Raw genomic sequence first — 22,722 nt, forward strand, 5'->3', positions numbered from 1 at the left:
CAGGAGAGCAGCATTGGGGAAAAGCAGCTTGTTGTGCTGTGTGAGGAGCCTGACAGTGAGTGAGGAGGGGGGAGGCAGGAGAGCATCATTGGGGAAAAGCAGCTTGTTGTGCTGTGTGAGGAGTCTGACAGTGAGTGAGGAGGAGGGAGGCAGGAGAGCATCATTGGGGAAAAGCAGCTTGTTGTGCTGTGTGAGGAGTCTGACAGTGAGTGAGGAGGGGGGGGGGGGAGAGCATCATTGGGGGAAAGCAGCTTGTTGTGCTGTGTGAGGAGGCTGACAGTGAGTGAGGAGGCAGGAGAGCAGCATTGGGGAAAAGCAGCTTGTTGTGCTGTGTGAGGAGGCTGACAGTGAATGAGGAGGAGGGAGGCAGGAGAGCAGCATTGGGGAAAAGCAGCTTGTTGTGCTGTGTGAGGAGCCTGACAGTGAGTGAGGAGGGGGGAGGCAGGAGAGCATCATTGGGGAAAAGCAGATTGTTGTGCTGTGTGAGGAGTCTGACAGTAAGTGAGGAGGGGGGAGGAAGGAGAGCATCATTGGGGAAAAGCAGCTTGTTGTGCTGTGTGAGGAGTCTGACAGTGAGTGAGGAGGAGGGAGGCAGGAGAGCATCATTGGGGAAAAGCAGCTTGTTGTGCTGTGTGAGGAGTCTGACAGTGAGTGAGGAGGGGGAGGCAGGAGAGCAGCATTGGGGAAAAGCAGCTTGTTGTGCTGTGTGAGGAGTCTGACAGTGAGTGAGGAAGGGGGAGGCAGGAGAGCATCATTAGGGAAAAGCAGCTTGTTGTGCTGTGTGAGGAGCCTGACAGTGAGTGAGGAGGGGGGAGGCAGGAGAGCATCATTGGGGAAAAGCAGCTTGTTGTGCTGTGTGAGGAGTCTGACAGTGAGTGAGGAGGAGGGAGGCAGGAGAGCATCATTGGGGAAAAGCAGCTTGTTGTGCTGTGTGAGGAGTCTGACAGTGAGTGAGGAGGGGGGGGGAGAGCATCATTGGGGGAAAGCAGCTTGTTGTGCTGTGTGAGGAGGCTGACAGTGAGTGAGGAGGCAGGAGAGCAGCATTGGGGAAAAGCAGCTTGTTGTGCTGTGTGAGGAGGCTGACAGTGAATGAGGAGGAGGGAGGCAGGAGAGCAGCATTGGGGAAAAGCAGCTTGTTGTGCTGTGTGAGGAGTCTGACAGTAAGTGAGGAGGGGGGAGGAAGGAGAGCATCATTGGGGAAACGCAGCTTGTTGTGCTGTGTGAGGAGTCTGACAGTGAGTGAGGAGGAGGGAGGCAGGAGAGCATCATTGGGGAAAAGCAGCTTGTTGTGCTGTGTGAGGAGTCTGACAGTGAGTGAGGAGGAGGGAGGCAGGAGAGCATCATTGGGGAAAAGCAGCTTGTTGTGCTGTGTGAGGAGTCTGACAGTAAGTGAGGAGGGGGGAGGAAGGAGAGCATCATTGGGGAAAAGCAGCTTGTTGTGCTGTGTGAGGAGTCTGACAGCGAGTGAGGAGGGGGGAGGCAGGAGAGCAGCATTGGGGAAAAGCAGCTTGTTGTGCTGTGTGAGGAGTCTGACAGTGAGTGAGGAGGGGGGAGGCAGGAGAGCATCATTGGGGAAAAGCAGCTTGTTGTGCTGTGTGAGGAGTGTGACAGTGAGTGAGGAGGGGGGAGGCAGGAGAGCATCATTGGGGAAAAGCAGCTTGTTGTGCTGTATGAGGAGTCTGACAGTGAGTGAGGAAGGGGGAGGCAGGAGAGCAGCATTGGGGAAAAGCAGCTTGGTATGCTGTGTGAGGAGTCTGGCAGTGAGTGAGGAGGGGGGAGGCAGGAGAGCATCATTGGGGAAAGCAGCTTGTTGTGCTGTGTGAGGAGTCTTACAGTGAGTGAGGAGGGGGAGGCAGGAGAGCAGCATTGGGGAAAAGCAGCTTGTTGTGCTGTGTGAGGAGTCTGACAGTGAGTGAGGAGGGGGGAGGCAGGAGAGCATCATTGGGGAAAAGCAGCTTGTTGTGCTGTGTGAGGAGTCTGACAGTGAGTGAGGAGGGGGAGGCAGGAGAGCAGCATTAGGGAAAAGCAGCTTGTTGTGCTGTGTGAGGAGTCTGACAGTGAGTGAGGAGGGGGAGGCAGGAGAGCAGCATTGGGGAAAAGCAGCTTGTTGTGCTGTGTGAGGAGTCTGACAGTGAGTGAGGAGGAGTGAGGCAGGAGAGCATCATTGGGGGAAAGCAGCTTGTTGTGCTGTGTGAGGAGGCTGACAGTGAGTGAGGAGGCAGGAGAGCAGCATTGGGGAAAAGCAGCTTGTTGTGCTGTGTGAGGAGTCTGACAGTGAGTGAGGAGGGAGGGAGGCAGGAGAGCATCATTGGGGAAAAGCAGCTTGTTGTGCTGTGTGAGGAGTCTGACAGTGAGTGAGGAGGAGGGAGGCAGGAGAGCATCATTGGGGGAAAGCAGCTTGTTGTGCTGTGTGAGGAGGCTGACAGTGAGTGAGGAGGCAGGAGAGCAGCATTGGGGAAAAGCAGCTTTTTGTGCTGTGTGAGGAGCCTGACAGTGAGTGAGGACTGGGGAGGCAGGAGAGCATCATTGGGGAAAAACAGCTTGTTTTGCTGTGTGAGGAGTCTGACAGTGAGGAGGGGGAGGTAGGAAAGCATCATTGGGGAAAAGCAGCTTGTTGTGCTGTGTGAGGAGTATGACAGTGAGTGAGGAGGGGGGAGGCAGGAGAGCAGCAGTGTTAAATTTGACTTGCACAGCCGAATGGAGGATGTGGCACTGCTGTCCTGAATGAGGAGGAATGGAGTGGCTGAGGGTGAGCAGTTTGCTTGTCGCAGACCCACAGCCAACCAGTGAGCTATTGTGTGACTTCAGTATGTCATGTTAGAACATTAAATGAACCAGAGTAGATTGTTGGGTGCTGTGTGATCATTCCAAACCGGCAGGGGGCATCCTCACAAGTTTGCCTCAGGCAGCAAAAAGTCTACAATTGACCCTGTACAGATTAGTGTTGTCCGGATCATGAACGATTCAGATCTTTGATCCGAATCTATTTTATGAGTCGATCATCCGAATCATCAAAATGAACGATTCGGATCGCAAAAGGGGCGGGGCCAGGAGCGACACACCCCCTCTCATCGGGCAGCGGGGTCCTGGAAGCAGAGCTGAGATGGATCGCTCTGTTGGATGGGAGCCAGCCTTGCAGGGAGACAGGTAGATGAGAGAGAGGGGACATGGGTGCCACTGCCAGATATGTGTAGAGCACACATACTGGCTGAAATGTGCTGCCCATTACAGGCTGGCTGTTCCGTAGTTGTGCATAGTGATCACATTGGAAGCTTTTGGCTCAGCACAGCTCAGTAACTTTGCAGGCACTGTGATTGAAAGGCAAAATAATCCTCCTGCACTCCGCACTAAACAGCTGCACTTATCTTCTGGGAATGCTTTCTTTCACTGTGCGACCTTTTCTTTCAAAGTGTACAGATGAGCATATAGGTGAAATATATGTAAAGCATATGACTTCAGCATGTGGGTATTGTGTGCAAGCATTTCTGCTCTCTGCTCCTCCCTTCTCTGTCCACTCCCTGCCCTCTGTCCATCTTCTCCCCTTCTCTGTGTGTCCACCCTCCTCCCCTTCTCCTGTCCACAGACCTGTCCTGCTGTTCATTTCACCCCCGAATGCTTCCGGTAGTAAAATGATCCGAGATTCGGATCAAAGATCCGGATCTCTTCAATGATCCGATTCGAATCATCCGGATCACTGAAAAGATCCGAACTTCCCATCTCTAGTACAGATGACCTCATCAGTGTGCTGCCTTCCCTTCACATTCTCATCAGTGTGCAGGGGCGTGTCCCTGACTTGTTCAGCTGTATTATAAGTGCAGTGGGCAGAAGTGAGGTCACGTATCTGGGAGGGTTTTTTCTTTTCCTCAGGCCGCGCAGAGCTGTGTGTATCACAAATCTCTTGGCAGAGGAGACGTTTCTCACACACATTGCTGCTGCAGCTATGGCCGTTTGCCTGCAGTGAAGTAAGCAAACAAACAGCAACTCCTTTGTTATTACAAGTGTTTATTTTTGTGCCTCGCTACGGATTGTATTGATAGCCCTGGAAACATTATTGATCTTATGGTGGTTTATTTTATGCTGCACGTAATGTAAGTTATTTGTGCGCTATTCTCCGCTCATGCCCATTGTCAGTGTACGCCTCTAGTCAAACAACGGCCTTCGCCTTCCTTTTCCAGCCTCATGCCCAACTTCCTGCGGATAATTAAGGGCTTTGGCGTGTAATTATAGCCCTGAAAGACTGATGGCACACAGATGAGCGTTCTGCACAGAAAAACAAAACTCTAAAAAAGAAAAAAATAAATAAATGGTATTATCTGTTACATTTCTAGCAGAAGGCCAATTACCGCTTTCAAGCCCAGCCGTCACATTGCTTAATGTGGTGGCAGCCATATTGGAGCTCGCCCAGCGCTAAACATAATGCAGTCTATCAAACCAGTGTCAGCTGTCAGTGAGATCGCAGGCCTGCGACAGACTGTGGCACTATGGGTAACACGCCTGATCCATCTCTCCTCCCGCTCCTCTCTGCCAATCACTACTGACCACCGCTGCCCATCTCATCCACCTTTCCTCCCGCTCCTCTGATGCTGCCCTTCTCTGCCTATCCCTACTGACCTCTGCTGCCCATCTCATCCACCTCTCCTTCCGCTCCTCTGATGCTGCTCTTCTCTGCCAATCACTACTGACCTCCGCTGCCGGTCTCATCCACCTCTCCTCCCGCTCCTCTGATGCTGCTCCTCTCTGCCAATCCCTACTGACGTGTGCTGCCTGCCCCATCCACCTCTCCTCCCGCTCCTCTGATGCTGCCCCCCTCTGCCAATCCCTACTGACCTGACCTCTGCTGCCTGCCCCATCTACCTCTCCTCCCGCTCCTCTGATGCTGCCCCTCTCTGCCAGCCCATACTGACCTCTGCTGCCGGCCTCATCCACCTCTCCTCCCGCTCCTCTGATGCTGCCCCTCTTTGCTAATCCCTACTGACCTCTGCTACCCACCTCATCCACCTCTCCTCCCGCTCCTCTGATGCTGCTAATCGCTACTGGCCTCTGCTGCCGGCCTCATCCACCTCTCCTCCTGCTCCTCTGACGCTGCCCCTCTCTGCTAATCCCTACTGAACTCTGCTGCCTGCCTCATCCACCTCTCCTCCCCCTCCTCTGATGCTGCCCCTCTCTGCCAATCCCTACTGTCCTCTGCTGCCGGCCTCATCCACCTCTCCTCCCGCTCCTCTGATGCTGCTCTTGTCTGCCAATCCCTACTGACCTCTGCTGCCTGCCTCATCCACCTCTCCTCTTGCTCCTCTGATGCTGCTCCTCCCTTCCAATCCCTACTGACCTCTGCTACCCACCTCATCCACCTCTCCTCCCGCTCCTCTGATGCTGCTAATCGCTACTGACCTCTGCTGCCGGCCTCATCCACCTCTCCTCCTGCTCCTCTGATGCTGCTCCTCCCTGCCAATCCCTACTGACCTCTGCTACCCACCTCATCCACCTCTCCTCCCGCTCCTCTGATGCTGCCCCTCTTTGCTAATCCCTACTGACCTCTGCTGCCGGCCTCATCCACCTCTCCTCCCACTCCTCTGATGCTGCTCTTGTCTGCCAATCCCTACTGACCTCTGCTGCCTGCCTCATCCACCTCTCCTCTTGCTCCTCTGATGCTGCTCCTCCCTGCCAATCCCTACAGACCTCTGCTACCCACCTCATCCACCGCTCCTCTGATGCTGCTAATCGCTACTGGCCTCTGCTGCCGGCCTCATCCACCTCTCCTCCAGCTCCTCTGATGCTGCTCCTCTCTGCCAATCCCTACTGACCTCTGCTGCCCGTCTCATCCACCTCTCCTCCCGCTCCTCTGATGCTGCCCCTCTTTGCCAATCCCCACTGACCTCTGCTGCCGGCCTCATCCATCTCTCCTCCCGCTCCTCTGATGCTGCCCCTCTCTGCCAATCCCTACTGACCTCTGCTGCCCGTCTCATCCACCTCTTCTCCCGCTCCTCTGATGCTGTCCCTCTCTGCCAATCCCTACTGACCTCTGCTGCCGACCTCATCCATCTCTCCTCCCGCTCCTCTGATGCTGCCACTCTCTGCCAATCCCTACTGACCTCTGCTACCCATCTCATCCACCTCTCCTCCCGCTCCTCTGATGCTGCCCCTCTCTGCCAATCCCTACTGACCTCTGCTGCCCATCTCATCCACCTCTCCTCCCGCTCCTCTGATGCTGCTCCTCTCTGCCAATCTCCACTGACCTCTACTGCCTGCCTCATCCACCTCTCCTCCCGCTTCTCTGATGCTGCCCCTCTCTGCCAATCCCTACTGACCTCTGCTGTCCGTCTCATCCACCTCTCCTCCCGCTCCTCTGATGCTGCCCCTCTCTGCCAATCCCTACTGACCTCTGCTGCCCATCTCATCCACCTCTCTTCCCGCTCCTCTGATGCTGTCCCTCTCTGCCAATCCCCACTTACCTCTACTGCCTGCCTCATCCACCTCTCCTCCCGCTCTTCTGATGCTGCCCCTCTCTGCTAATCCCTACTGACCTCTGCTGCCCATCTCATCCACCTCTCCTCCCGCTCCTCTGATGCTGCCCCTCTCTGCCAATCCCTACTGACCTCTGCTGCCGGCCTCATCCACCTTTCCTCCCGCTCCTCTGATGCTGCCCCTCTCTGCCAATCCCTACTGACCTCTGCTGCCCCTCTCATCCACCTCTCCTCCTGCTCCTCTGATGCAGTCCCTCTCTGCCAATCCCTACTGACCTCTGCTGCCTGCTTCATCCACCTCTCCTCCCGCTCCTCTGATGCTGCCCCTCTCTGCCAATCCCTACTGACCTCTGCTGCCCATCTCATCCACCTCTCCTCCCGCTCCTCTGATGCTGCCCCTCTCTGCCAAACCCTACTGACCTCTGCTGCCCATCTCATCCACCTCTCCTCCCGCTCCTCTGATGCTGCCCCTCTCTGCCAATCCCTACTGACCTCTGCTGCCGGCCTCATCCACCTTTCCTCCCGCTCCTCTGATGCTGCCCCTCTCTGCCAATCCCTACTGACCTCTGCTGCCCCTCTCATCCACCTCTCCTCCTGCTCCTCTGATGCAGTCCCTCTCTGCCAATCCCTACTGACCTCTGCTGCCTGCTTCATCCACCTCTCCTCCCGCTCCTCTGATGCTGCCCCTCTCTGCCAATCCCTACTGACCTCTGCTGCCCATCTCATCCACCTCTCCTCCCGCTCCTCTGATGCTGCCCCTCTCTGCCAAACCCTACTGACCTCTGCTGCCCATCTCATCCACCTCTCCTCCCGCTCCTCTGATGCTGCCCCTCTCTGCCAATCCCTACAGACCTCTACTACCTGCCTCATCCACCTCTCCTCCCGCTCCTCTGATGCTGCCCCTCTCTGCCAAACCCTACTGACCTCTGCTGCCCATCTCATCCACCTCTCCTCCCGCTCCTCTGATGCTGCCCCTCTCTGCCAATCCCTACAGACCTCTGCTGCCCGTCTCATCCATCTCTCCTCCCGCTCCTCTGATGCTGCCCCTCTCTGCCAATCCCCACTGACCTCTACTGCCTGCCTCATCCACCGCTACTCCCGCTCCTCTGGTGCTGCCCCTCTCTGCCAATCCCTACAGACCTCTGCTGCCCGTCTCATCCACCTCTCCTCCCGCTCCTCTGATGCTGCCCCTCTCTGTCAATCCCTACTGACCTCTGCTGCCTGCCTCATCCACCTCTCCTCCCGCTTCTCTGATGCTGCCCCTCTCTGCCAATCCCTACTGACCTCTGCTGCCGGCCTCATCCACCTCTCCTCCCGCTTCTCTGATGCTGCCCCTCTCTGCCAATCCCTACTGACCTCTGCTGCCCATCTCATCCACCTCTCCTCCCGCTCCTCTGATGCTGCCCCTCTCTGCCAATCCCTACTGACCTCTGCTGCCCATCTCATCCACCTCTCCTCTCACTCCTCTGATGCTGCCCCTCTCTGTCAATCCCTACTGACCTCTGCTGCCTGCCTCATCCACCTCTCCTCCCGCTCCTCTGATGCTGCCCCTCTCTGCCACTCCCTACTGACCTCTGCTGCCCATCTCATCCACCTCTCCTCTCACTCCTCTGATGCTGCCCCTCTCTGTCAATCCCTACTGACCTCTGCTGCCGGCCTCATCCACCTCTCCTCCCGCTCCTCTGATGCTGCCCCTCTCTGCCAATCCCTACTGACCTCTGCTGCCCATCTCATCCACCTCTCCTCCTGCTCCTGTGATGCTGCCCCTCTCTGCCAATCCCTACTGACGTCTGCTGCCCCTCTCATCCACCTCTCCTCCCACTCCTCTGATGCTGCCCCTCTCTGCCAATCCCTACTGACCTCTGCTGCCCATCTCATCCACCTCTCCTCCCGCTCCTCTGATGCTGCCCCTCTCTGCCACTCCCTACTGACCTCTGCTGCCCATCTCATCCATCTCTCCTCCTGCTCCTCTGATGCTGCCCTTCTCTGCCAATCCCTACTGACCTCTGCTGCCTGCCTCATCCACCTCTCCTCCCGCTCCGCTGATGCTGCCCCTCTCTGCCAATCACTACTGACCTCCGCTGCCGGTTTCATCCACCTCTCCTCCCGCTCCTCTGATGCTGCCCCTCTCTGCCACTCACTACTGACCTCTGCTGACCGCCTCATCCACCGCTCCTCTGATGCTGCCCCTCTCTGCCAATCCCTACTGACCTCTACTGCCTGTCTCATCCACCTCTCCTTCCGCTCCTCTGATGCTGCCCCTCTCTGCCAATCCCTACTGACCTCTGCTGCCCGTCTCATCCACCTCTCCTCTAAATTTATCCTTCTAAATTGTAAGCTTGCAAGGCCAGGCTCCTCCCACTAATGTCTACAGCCCACTACCCTGTAGATTGTAAGCTCACAAGGGTCCTTGCTCCAGTCCTGTCCTCAAGCTGGTCGCGTCTGGTGTGGCTCCGCCTTATGCATTTCATCATCAAGTGACTCGTCAGGGGCTGACGTCAGACGCAAGACCAGCGTTATTTAACCACCCCTCCCTCTCCCTCCTCCTCTGATTCGCCGCAGTGAACGGATCGATTACCTAGCAACCCCTATCAACACCAACTGCGGAAGCCCACATACTCCCTCTAAAGCCCGCATCCTTCAGCAGCACTGACAGAGCCAGTCACTTACATCTATTACATATACAGATTTAAAGGCACGAGGGAAGATGGTGGTGCAGGGGCGTATCAGGGTAATATAGCGCCTATGGCAAACACTGAAATTGCGCCCCCCCCTGCATGATACGAGTCCCCCCAGTATAAGTAGCACCCACAGTATAAGTAACCAGAGCTAGCACCCTAGTATAGGTAGGCAGAGGTAGTTAACTCAGTATAGGTAGTCCCCAGGTTAGGTTACCAAACCAGTATATGTAGTTGTAGGTATCCCTACAGTACAACTAGCCTTCTTTAGCATAAGGGGTGAGAGGTGTCTCCCCAGTATAAGTAGTCCCCCAGTATAGGTAACGAGAGGTGTCCCTCAATATAATTACCCCCCCCCCCCTCCCAGTATCTCTTCAGCAGTACAGGTAGTGAGAGGCGTACCCCAGTATTCAGTATAAGAGCAGGTACAAATGCCCGAGAGACATCTCCCGGTATTTTAGTGGGTCAGGAGGGAGGAAGGGACAGCCATAGCGCCCCAGGTGCTGTGGTGCCCATGGTACAAGCCATGCCTGCACCCCTCTAGATACGCCTCTGTGGTGGTGTACACATTGGCCTCGAAATCATGAAAGTGAGTGCGGTAGTTCAGAGACGGGCGAGAAATTACCGCTAGCGGTAAATGAGGGTTTGTGCTTTTGAGTGCGAGGTGATTGCGATAGCAGTCGGTAAGTGTGCGGTGTGGTGCGGAAAGTTGTCGGTATAATTTGCTGAGTGCGGTAGTTTGCCGCTGACTTCCTAATGACAAGGTGGTAGATGTGGGCAGTTTTAGGTACACGTGACTTATATTTTGTAATATATATATATATTCTTATAACTTATCCAACTCTGTACGATTTCTAAAAGCCTGGGTGATATTCCAACCACCCTTCCTCATCTGTATCCTTAACAATTCCATAACATTAAGTTGAAAGGGCTCCATTTGTCACCTAAAATGCTGCTGTGTAGAGCAAACTCGCCAGGTGTTTGCTGGCGATAACAACACGTTATTTATCGCTTCCATATTCCCCCTTTTTTTTTTTCATGAATACACTTTATTCAGTTTACCGACACAAACGTTTTCATTACCACACCATTACCGCACTATTACCGCATGTGGTAAAACATGCGTTACATTTTATGAATCCACTAACAACATATCATGCGGTAATTTACTGCTTGGGGGATAACGCATGTGGTAATGCTTTATGAATCGAGGCCAATATGTATACAGAGTTACGCTATTGCATCTGTTCTCTTTTGTTTTTCATACGCTGTGCTGGCCACTTGGAAAGTTACATCTGACAGTGTGAAGAGTGGGAGAGATTATTGGACGGTCTTCTCATCAATTTCCACTGGTGGTTACAAGGACAATTAGGCCCCGCAGCGCTACTCCTATTGTTACATTTAAATCTATCAATATCACCATATTGTTCAGGAGAGCGCCCCACAGACTGTGCAAGTGTTGTCATTCCCAGGAGCGCAAACCTATTTGTACAGAATATGGCATCTTTGGTGTAGTCGGGAGCCAAACATTTTGTAAGTGCAATTTTAGCAGATTTATCGGTCTTCTAAGACCGATTTATTAGAGGACTCTTTTGTTGGCCAATTTTTTGGTTCAGGCAACTTGAATGACATTGGCTCCATGGATATCAGGACTCTCTTTCTGGCTATTTTGTATCTTTTTACAGTGCAGGTCGTTCCTGAATATTTGTAGGCCGGGGACTGAACTTGGACGGGTTGAGTGCCGCTCTCCTGTGAGCCAGTCCATGTTTTCACGTTCCGTTTTCATTTTCTGCAGAAGCCTCCAGCAGAGCAGGTTTGTTGTGGACAGCGCATAGTGTTGCAATTCATGCGATGAATGTTGTTGGACCCTGGAGTGGCACAGCGCACCTACGCAATACAAATTCCATTCTGCTCTGGCATAGTGTGAAGCCAGCTTGAATTCAATCTTTGATTGTTTTTTGTTATTTTTTTTATACAGGATCATTTTTTTAAACAAATATTGCTTCAAATGGGAGGGGCATGTGACAGTAGGCCCCTCCTTTAAGGCATCATAATTTTCTGGACAAAACTTCTATCATCCTGGCCACACAGAGAGTGATAGGCTCTTTGGAGAAGACGATTGGCGTATTACAACACACTTCGATCAAATCGGACAGATATGATGTGAAAATCAGATCAAGATAAAACCTTTCATTTCAAGAGACCCTGTAGTAGTTGCCCTAAATACAGGATGAATGCCCTTACCCACACCTCCCAACTTTTAGAGATGAGAAAGAGGGATAAAGAGGAACTCCAGTGAAAATAATGTAATAAAAAAAGTGCTTCATTTTTACAATAATTATGTATAAATGATTTTGTCAGTGTTTGCCCATTGTAAAATCTTTTAAATCCCTGATTTACATTCTGACATTTATCACATGGTGACATTTTTACTGCTGGCAGGTGATGTAGCTGCTGTATGTTTTTTTTGGCATTTGGAAACAGCTGTAAACTGTTATTCCCCACAATGCAACAAGGTTCACAGACAGGAAACTGCCAGGAGTACCACGGTCCTCAGAATTTCTTGTGGGAGGGGTTTCACCACAATATCAGTCACACAGCGCCCCCTAATCACATGTAATCTCCACGCAAGAGTTCAGGTCCACTGTAACATTGTTTTGTTGAGCAGTGCATTGTATTATCTAATTGCATGTACAGACTGTGTGTGACCTTTCTGTGATCTGGGTGTTTGTATTATGCTGTAAGCTGTGAGCTTCAATTATAAATAAAACCTTTTTTTTTTTTTTTTTTTTTTTTTTTTTTTGGTTAAAAAAGAGGCCCTGTAGTGACATATAGCAGAATGCAGTAAAGAGACCCTGTGGTGACAAATAGCAGAATGCAGTAATGAGGCCCTGTAGTGACATATAGCAGAATGCAGTAAAGAGGCCCTGTAGTGACATATAGCAGAATGCAGTAAAGAGGCCCTGTAGTGACATATAGCAGAATGCAGTAAAGAGGCCCTGTAGTGACATATAGCGGAATGCAGTAAAGAGGCCCTGTAGTGACATATAGTAGCATGTAGTAATGAGGCCCTGTAGTGACATATAGCAGAATGCAGTAAAGAGGCCCTGTAGTGACATATAGCAGAATGCAGTAAAGGGGCCCTGTAGTGACATATAGCAGAATGCAGTAATGAGGCCCTGTAGTGACATATAGCAGAATGCAGTAAAGAGGCCCTGTAGTGACATATAGCAGAATGCAGTAATGAGGCCCTGTAGTGACATATAGCAGAATGCAGTAAAGAGGCCCTGTAGTGACATATAGCAGAATGCAGTAAAGAGGCCCTGTGGTGACAAATAGCAGAATGCAGTAATAAGGCCCTGTAGTGACATATAGCAGAATGCAGTAAAGAGGCCCTGTAGTGACATATAGCGGAATGCAGTAAAGAGGCCCTGTAGTGACATATAGCGGAATGCAGTAAAGAGGCCCTGTAGTGACATACAGCACAATGCAGTAAAGAGGCCCTGTAGTGACATATAGCAGAATGCAGTAATGAGGCCCTGTAGTGACATATAGCAGAATGCAGTAAAGAGGCCCTGTAGTGACATATAGCAGAATGCAGTAAAGAGGCCCTGTGGTGACAAATAGCAGAATGCAGTAATGAGGCCCTGTAGTGACATATAGCAGAATGCAGTAAAGAGGCCCTGTAGTGACATATAGCAGAAGGCAATAAAGAGGCCCTGTAGTGACATATAGCAGAATGCAGTAAAGAGGCCTTGTAGTGACATACAGCAGAATGCAGTAAAGAGGCCCTGTAGTGACATATAGCAGAATGCAGTAAAGAGGCCCTGTAGTGACATATAGCGGAATGCAGTAAAGAGGCCCTGTAGTGACATATAGCAGAATGCAGTAAAGAGGCCCTGTAGTGACATATAGCAGAATGCAGTAAAGAGGCCCTGTGGTGACAAATAGCAGAATGCAGTAATGAGGCCCTGTAGTGACATATAGCAGAATGCAGTAAAGAGGCCCTGTAGTGACATATAGCAGAATGCAGTAAAGAGGCCCTGTAGTGACATATAGCAGAATGCAGTAAAGAGGCCCTGTAGTGACATACAGCAGAATGCAGTAGAGGCCCTGTAGTGACATATAGTAGAATGCAGTAAAGAGGCCCTGTAGTGACATATAGCAGAATGCAGTAAAGAGGCCCTGTAGTGACACATAGCAGAATGCAGTAAAGAGGCCCTGTAGTGACATATAGCAGAATGCAGTAAAGAGGCCCTGTAGTGACATATAGCAGAATGCAGTATAGAGGTCCTGTAGAGACATATAGCAGAATGCAGTAAAGAGGCCCTGTAGTGACATATAGCAGAATGCAGTAATGAGGCCCTGTAGTGACATATAGCAGAATGCAGTAAGAGGCCCTGTAGTGACATATAGCATAATTCAGTAAAGAGGCCCTGTAGTGACATATAGCAGAATGCAGTAAAGAGGCCCTGTAGTGACATATAGCAGAATGCAGTAAAGAGGCACTGTAGTGACATATAGCAGAATGCAGTAAAGAGGCCCTGTAGTGGCATATAGCAGAATGCAGTAAAGAGGCCCTGTAGTGACATATAGTAGAATGCAGTAAAGACGCCCTGTAGTGACATATAGCAGAATGCAGTAAAGAGGCCCTGTAGTGACATGTAGCAGAATGCAGTAAGGAGGTCCTGTAGTGACATATAGCATAATGCAGTAAAGAGGCCCTGTAGTGACATATATCAGAATGCAGTAAAGAGGCCCTGTAGTGACATATAGCATAATGCAGTAAAGAGGCCCTGTAGTGACATATAGCAGAATGCAGTTAAGAGGCCCTGTAGTGACATACAGCAGAATGCAGTAAAGAGGCCCTGTAGTGACATATAGCAGAATGCAGTAATGAGGCCCTGTAGTGACATATAGCAGAATGCAGTAAAGAGGCCCTGTAGTGACATATAGCGGAATGCAGTAAAGAGGCCCTGTAGTGACATACAGCACAATGCAGTAAAGAGTCCCGGTAGTGACATATAGCAGAATGCAGTAAAGAGGCCCTGTAGTGACATATAGCAGAATGCAGTAAAGAGGCCCTGTAGTGCCATATAGCAGAATGCAGTAAAGAGGCCCGGTAGTGACATATAGCAGAATGCAGTAAAGAGGCCCTGTAGTGACATATAGCAGAATGCAGTGAAGAGGCCCTGTAGTGACATATAGCAGAATGCAGTAAAGAGGCCCTGTAGTGACATATAGCAGAATGCAGTAAAGAGGCCCTGTAGTGACATATAGCAGAATGCAGTAAAGAGGCCCGGTAGTGACATATAGCAGAATGCAGTAAAGAGGCCCTGTAGTGACATATAGCAGAATGCCGTAAAGAGGCCCTGTAGTGACATATAGCAGAATGCAGTAAAGAGGCCCTGTAGTGACATATAGCAGAATGCAGTAAAGAGGCCCTGTAGTGACACATAGCAGAACACAGTAAAGAGGTCCTGTAGTGACATATAGCAGAGTGCAGTAAAGAGGTCCTGTAGTGACATATAGCAGAATGCAGTAAAGAGGCACTGCATTGACATATAGCAGAATGCAGTAAAGAGGCCCTGTAGTGACATGTAGCAGAATGCAGTAAGGAGGTCCTGTAGTGACATATAGCATAATGCAGTAAAGAGGCCCTGTAGTGACATATAGCAGAATGCAGTAAAGAGGCCCTGTAGTGACATATAGCAGAATGCAGTAAAGAGGCCCTGTAGTGGCATATAGCAGAATGCAGTAAAGAGGCCCTGTAGTGACATATAGTAGAATGCAGTAAAGACGCCCTGTAGTGACATATAGCAGAATGCAGTAAAGAGGCCCTGTAGTGACATGTAGCAGAATGCAGTAAGGAGGTCCTGTAGTGACATATAGCATAATGCAGTAAAGAGGCCCTGTAGTGACATATAGCAGAATGCAGTAAAGAGGCCCTGTAGTGACATATAGCAGAATGCAGTAAAGAGGCCCTGTAGTGACATATAGCAGAATGCAGTAAAGATGCCCTGTAGTGACATATAGAAGAATGCAGTAAAGAGGCCCTGTAGTGACATGTAGCAGAATGCAGTAAAGAGGCCCTGTAGTGACATATATCAGAATGCAGTAAAGAGGCCCTGTAGTGACATATAGCAGAATGCAGTAAAGAGGCCCTGTAGTGGCATATAGCAGAATGCAGTAAAGAGGCCCTGTAGTGACATATAGTAGAATGCAGTAAAGAGGCCCTGTAGTGACATATAGCAGAATGCAGTAAAGAGGTCCTGCAGTGACATATAGCAGAATGCAGTAAAGAGGCCCTGTAGTGACATATAGCAGAATGCAGTAAAGAGGCCCTGTAGGGACATATAGCAGAATGCAGTAAAGATTATATAGTTATATTGGTATGTGTTGTACTGGCTTTGGAACGCTCGGTAAACAAGCATTCGGCAGAGCTACACCTGACAGAATCAAAGATGTCGCTACTTGTGATGAATTCCAGAATGTAAATCAGGGTGAGGGAAGATTTTACAATGGGCCTAAATAGGCCCATTGTAAAAAAAAAAAAAAAAAGCTACATTATTCATAACATTATTAATTGTGTTTTTTGAGTGGGTACATTTTTAATATTTAAAGAATATTAGTATTTCCAGAGTAAAGGTGGCCACTTATGATACAATTTGCCAAATGATCAATTAGGAACGATTCTTCGTATAAACAATCGTAAATGATTGTTTGGGACCACTAATGGACAAAAATCCCCTAACCAATCCGATCAGATTAATGAAATCGTTCAGAATTTTGGTTCAATCCCGTCAATCTGATCGGATTAGGAGATTTATGTTCATTAGTTGTCCTAAACAATCATTTACAATCGTTCATACGAAGAATCGTTAGTCATTGATGGCTTGGTAAATTGCACCATTAGTGACCACCTTAATGGCATACCTATGAAATCGCCGCCGGAAGACTTGGGCACAGGATACAGCCGATATACGGCTTATCCTTCTTCTGCACAAGCCCCGGCGGCGATTATTACTATTCCCCCTCCAGGTCCACGTGGATAGTGGGCAATAATGTAATCCGGCTTCCAGAGTTATAATAATCAGAATTCATGGGGTAGAAGAAGCAGAGGTTTAGATGGGGGATCTACGCTATGAGATAGTAAAAAATAAGTGGGAGTAGCACTGGGGGGGGGGGGGGGGGAGGTGTATATGGGTTAGGGTCACATATATATATATGTATTTATATATGGAAAAGGTTTTTGGTGTGCATAGAAGGAAAGCTTTATAAATAGGTGGTGTTGGGTGGATAGGGGCGTTTCAACCTTGATTGAGCTTAGCCCATAACTACACAGGGAGGGTGGGAGTATGGATTGTATATCCCTGGCTGGGGGAGGAGTGCGGGCGGGGTCCCGTAACAGGCCCTGGGCAATGTGGGTAATGTAGTTTTATTCAACAGTGGAGTTCTGTTTAGGCGCGGAGTATGGTGGCCAAAGTCTCGCGTGAACAGGCCTGGAGGTATGTATCATTGCGGCCAAAGATTCGCGTGAACATGAAGCATTATTGCGGCCAAAGACTCGCGTGAACATGACGTGTGGGGCATATGGGAAATGTAGTTTTTTCGCCTGAGGAGTCTATGCAGTGTGATGGTTTGGGCTAGAATCTCGCGAGATAGCGATAGTTGGGCTTTATGGGGGATTTAGTTCCGGGCAAATGCGGAGGGTAGTAATGTTTGATCGATAGATCCAGCGTGATACAGCAGGTAGAAATGTAATATGCCTGCTACATTGCGTGAAAGGCTTAGAGTGAATGTATGTAGTAAAGGTTAGAGTATAGTAATGATTTGAAATTATATGCAAATGAGATATGGGAGTATAAGAGACTGCTGGGTCGCTCCCCAACCAATAGCCCCTGATGAGTCGTATGACGTAACGCGTAGGGCGGAGCCTGGAAGGGAAGCGACCAGCAGCAGGAGGAGACGTCCTCTGAGTGTTTTAATTATATATGCGCTTTTTACTTTGATGTTTGTGAGTATAACTCTTATCTTTTATACAAATTAAATCGTGGTTTTACACTATTGGAAGCCTTTCAGTTTGTAGATATATGCCCCTACCCTGCTATTCAAGTGTGGAGGTGGACGATAACCCAGAGTACTGAGGCTCAGACTGCACACCCATTGAAACGTATACAGCTGTCTGTGAGTGTGGGCAGCGTTTTAAAAGGGTGAGCAGGACTTTTATAGGTGTTGGTGTTTTATATATCCAGCCGTTGTATAAGCAGGATTGCACTATGATAGTATCTCACTGTTTTATTTGAGATTGGATGCAACTTATATCGATGAAAAGGAATTGGTCTACTCTTTGAAGTGCGGTTGCTGTCTGTAGGGCTGGGCAGCCTTGCAGCAAGGTGAGCGTACCACCTGTTGGGCATTTATCACGGAAGTAGAGGTGACCCCATAATATAAGTTGCACAACTGGACCCCATAGGGTGCTGGTCCCCATACGTTTGAATTAACGGATTGTGCTATGATCTTGTGTCTTTCTTTCCTTCTTTACATGTGAACTGTGCCAAAATCTGGAGGATTCGTTTGGAGCTTCTGGATTTGAATGGTGGACATTGGAGGAGACATTCAAAGAGAACTGTTCATAGATTTTGAACATTTGGGAAAGGGTAGCGCACTCCACAAGTAACAATTTAACTGATGAGATGTTCATGTGGCATCTAGATTGAGTTGCAGCAAGCCTTTGCATAGAGGGGAGGGTGAGAGGAGGGGAGCGCAATTGATAAAAACATATGGCTTCCAGCGATTGCTGGCGGACGAATTACAGTGTTTAAATGTAGCTTCAGCTCTGTCTTCTGACGGGACCAAAGTAACTCCCTGTGCACTGCTATAGGTGTAATTCCTATAACCGTCTATGGTGGCACCGGCTGCGCCCAAGTCTCCTGCGCTGGATTCGACGTGCTCGACCTTAATGACATGCGGGCTGTATAATCCCGGCTAGTGCCGGCTGGATCACTGCTGAGCATTCAGTGGCCTCTGATCTGTGCCGTGACAGAAGACTGGAACGTGACAGGTTCTCTTTGTTTGGCATTGAGCTGAGCGCAGACATTTAGCATGTAATCGCAGGGAGGGCCGGGAGTGGTAATTCATTTTTTGCTGGTTAATTATCTGAGAGGTTTTCCAGTCTATAGCTTCCGGGGAGGCTGTAAAGGAAATCGATCTCCCCGCTATGTCCGGTATGTGGGATTGGAGAGATCCTTTCAGAATATGCGCAGCGCTTAATTCCTGGCATTGATTAGCCATTAATGTGATAGGGCAGTGCAGGTCCTAAATGTTCATTATCGGCACTTTATCTGAATGAACGCAGTTTTCACGCTTACGGCAATCACCTCACGTTTTTTCTGTCACAATGAGGGTCATAAAACGATTAGTTATTCTTTGTAAAACTAAATGGCTGAAGCCTGACCGTCTAACATACCGACATACACAGGATTTTTTTGTTTTTAGTCATTTTGATTTTTCCTTGAATTCGGTAAAATTATTGATCAAAAAAATATATATTTTACATGAAAATTGAAAAGAAGAAATTAAGATTGGAAATGTTGTATGATTTCATTTAATTGTGTTGGATTAAAAAATAAAATAAAAATATGTGGATCATGTATACATAAATGCAGCCATATAGGGTTTTTTATTTTATTTATTATTGTTATTTGAGATTTTAAAGAGGAGCTGTGGTGACAATAACACAGTGGATAGAATTGCTTGAAGCAAATCTGAAGTGAAAAAAAAGTATGGCATAATGCATTCTATGTGTAGTACGGATAATTAATATAACATTTGTAGCAAAGAAAAAGAGTCTCATAATTTTTATTCTCAGTTATATAGCTTTTTTAAAAAATATAACATTGCACCATTCTGTCACAGTTGCAGTTTTAAAGAGAATCTGTATTGTTAAAATCGCACAAAAGTAAACATACCAGTGCGTTAGGGGACATCTCCTATTACCCTCTGTCACAATTTCGCCGCTCCCCGCCGCATTAAAAGTGGTTAAAAACAGTTTTAAAAAGTTTGTTTATAAACAAACAAAATGGCCACCAAAACAGGAAGTAGGTTGATGTACAGCATGTCCACACATAGAAAATACATCCATACACAAGCAGGCTGTATACAGACTTCCTTTTGAATCTCAAGAGATCATTTGTGTGTTTCTTTCCCCCCTGAGGGGGGAGTGCATAGCAGAACCACAACACTGAAGAACTTGGCAGCCTTCCAGATACAGGCTGACAAGTCTGACAGGGGAAAGATGCATTGATTTATTACAGAGACTGTGATAGTACAAAGTGCTGCAGTAAGCCAGAACACATTAGAATAGCTTTTGGAACTTGTAGGATGATAAAAAACAGGATGCAATTTTTGTTACGGAGTCTCTTTAAAACCACACTGTCATTAAAGCTCTAAAACAAAGCAGAAATAATAATGATCCTTTGAACTTTCCTCCAGTAAAACCTTATCCAAGCTGTCTCTCACTGTTTTTTGGCTGTTTAAGTGATACAGTAAACTGGATTGTATTCCACCCAGTGGATCAAATAGCTCTCTTGCATAGATAACTACATTTTTTTAACTAATCCTGTACTAAAAAGCAAAATGAAATCTTTTCTTTGCTACTAAATTACTAAATTAATTAATGGAACTGGCCTGTTGTGTGCAAGTATTCCGTAAAGCACAGTGTTAAGTATAGCTCTGTGGTGCCCCCTCCTGTAGGTTTCACCCTAGGCATCTGCCTAGTTTCCCCTATGCCTAAAACTAGCTCTTGTCTGCTGAGATGACCATTCCTGATTGTTTGAAACTGGCCTTCCCCATACTAACATGCTGTTATGCTGCCAGCCAATCAGCTTGTTCTCCTCTATGGAAGGTCGGGCGGACCGTACTGCGGGTGCCAGTGGCCCCATGTAACAATAGAGATTGTATATTGTGTATAGATTTCCCGGCATGGCCAATCTATAACGAGTAGTGCGGGGCCCTCTGTACACAGCTGGAAACAGCATGTAAAACAACCCAGGCCTTTCTTGAACGGTGCATTTATCTGTTTTGTTGTATTTTGTGAATGACTTCACAACTCACTGCTACTTTGTATTTTCTTGCAGAAACACGCTCAGACAGAACGAAGAAACTTTTCCGGCATTACACCGTTGGATCTTACGACAGTTTTGATGCTTCCAGGTGAGCGGGTGAACGGTGTGTTTGGGTGTTTTGTATTATATACTTTGCTAAGCTGCTTTTGCTGTGCTTTTCTGTGTATGTCAGCAGCTATTTCACTACAGGCCGGCCCTTGTCCATGTCTGATCGACTCTCCGTGTCACTGATCATAGCCGCTGATAATGGAGAATGTTTTTAAGCTGTCCAAATATATTCTGCTCCGTCCTATAAAGCACACCTTAAAGTGAACCAGAGATGAAGCACCCTCATGTATTTTACCATATATATCAGTGGGAACATTAGAGAAACCACCTACCCTGCTCTCTGTTTCATCCTTCACTGCTCAGCCTGCTTGTTATCAGCCCTGATAAAATCCCCGACTGAGCATTCAGTCTGGCCTTGCTCAGGAATCATTAGGGCCTGTACACACTGCTGCGCTTGCACTGCGCTTTTCAAATCGCATGCGTTTTTTAATCGCAAGGTCTTTTGAAAAATAATGAAAATCGTGAAGACCTGTACACATTGGCGCGATGCGCTTTTTCTATTCTCATAAAGGCTTACGATTTAAAAATCGCATGCGATTTTAAAAGCGCAGTAGTGTGTACAGGCCCTTATAGTGGAGTCTGTCTTTTCTGATGTCTTTTCAAGCCCAAGCCTGCCCCCTTGTGGCTCTGCTATAATGACTCCTGAGCAAAGCCAGACTGAATGCTCAGTCAGGGAGTTTATCAGGGCTGATAACAGGCAGGCTGAGCAGCGAAGGATGAAACAGAGAGCAGGGTAGGTGTTTTCTCTAATGTTCCCACTGATATATATGGTAACATACATGAGGATGCTGCGTCTCTCGTTCACTTTAAGCGAGAGGGATATGGAGGCTGCCATATTTTTTTTCAGGTGTGTGATTCAGACACAGCTGCAGCCAAATAGACCAGCAGGACTGCCAGGCAACTGGTGTTGTTTAAAAGGAAATAAATATGTTGTATTCACCTGATGAAGCAGGAGTGTATCCGTGAAACGTGTTGTCCAGTGTTTTCACTGAATTATTTTTGTCTATTATTACTAGTCATCGTCTTGAGGTACATTTTTCTTTCTCTCCTTTTAAACTGTTTTGAATCATTTTATACATCCTCTGGGTTGCCTCCCTCCCAGTGCACAAGCATAGTACAACGTGAAGAAATGAAGGGTTAGTAATTTTATGGTTCTTGAAAAGAGGACCGGTGTTTTATGTGTACCAACACAGCAACGATTAGGAGACCTTAAAGTATGGATGAATTCAACAGAAAACATGGTGGTCCTTTGCGTAGGGCAGAGATGAATGGCAGAGTAACGGGCCTCGGGCAAGGTGGTCGATTTACCTGCCCCCCCCTCCCTCTTCACAGCTTTTCCCTTCCCTGGCCCATTTCTCAATGTACGATACATCCCGGCTACAGCCACTATCCAAGCTGTCCACATGTTTGGCCGTAGTGTCACCATTATAGACAATAATGTACACTTATGCCTATATCACTGATGTTTAGGATCCCTTCAGACAATTATATGGAACACTTTTGTTGGGCTGTTGTATATGTTTCATTGTAAAATGTGCACATTTCCTTATCGGTCTGTAAATTCTTGTTCAGTGTATTGTCAATGAAAAAAAAATATACAAAGCTTCATCTCGACAATTTTTTGTGTCTTTTCGAGACAGTTTTTTTTTCTTAAAGCAGAACTGAAGTAAGTTTTAAAACAAACAGTTTCACTTACCTGGGGCTTCTGCAAGCCCCCAGCAGCCGTCCCGTTCCACGCCGGTCCTCCACGAGCCTTCGTTCTCCTGCCGCCGCCCTGTTTCGTTCGGTGCTGTGAGCTGCAGGATGCCTGCAGATATTCTGGTGTGTCAACTTGTGCCTGTCCCCAGACCTGGGCAGCTGTAATCCCACCCCCCACCTCCACCCACCTGCGTTTGCTTATGACAGGGGTGGCTTTTACCTGCCTCTGTCTGCACAGTAGTAACAGCTCAGAAGGACTCGCACATGGAGAGGTATCTGTGTTCATTTCTGACTGGAGACACCTCCTCTTCTCTTGTCATTCAGATGTTTCTTGTCTTGGGGTATCTGAGTTCTTGTATTACACTAGCTGTAATCCCGAGCTCAGGCCCGGACTTACATCACAGGAGCCTAAGGGCACAGATGTCCTGGCACCCTAGACTCCGCCCTCCATGCATGCAGGCCCGGACTTACATCACAGGAGCCTATAGGCACAGATGTCCGGGGCACCCTAGACTCCGCCCTCCATGCATGCAGGCCCGGACTTACATCACAGGAGCCTAAGGGCACAGATGTCCTGGCACCCTAGACTCCGCCCTCCATGCATGCAGGCCCGGACTTACATCACAGGAGCCTATAGGCACAGATGTCCTG

The 22,722-nt window shown here is 48.6% G+C and overlaps 1 protein-coding gene across 13 annotated transcripts in view; it reads left to right on the forward strand.

The window, feature by feature from the left end:
* Positions 1-22,722, forward strand: part of SHANK2 (SH3 and multiple ankyrin repeat domains 2) — a 992,023-nt gene that overhangs the window by 585,298 nt on the left and 384,003 nt on the right. For all 13 annotated transcript variants that reach the window (XM_068260601.1, XM_068260604.1, XM_068260605.1 and 10 more), the window contains one exon: positions 20,278-20,353. In XM_068260601.1, the coding sequence (XP_068116702.1) occupies positions 20,278-20,353 (76 nt within the window). The remainder of the gene's footprint in view (positions 1-20,277; positions 20,354-22,722) is intronic.

Source organism: Hyperolius riggenbachi, chromosome 11 (genome assembly GCF_040937935.1).
Source record: "Hyperolius riggenbachi isolate aHypRig1 chromosome 11, aHypRig1.pri, whole genome shotgun sequence".
NCBI classification, from domain to species: Eukaryota; Metazoa; Chordata; class Amphibia; order Anura; family Hyperoliidae; genus Hyperolius; species Hyperolius riggenbachi.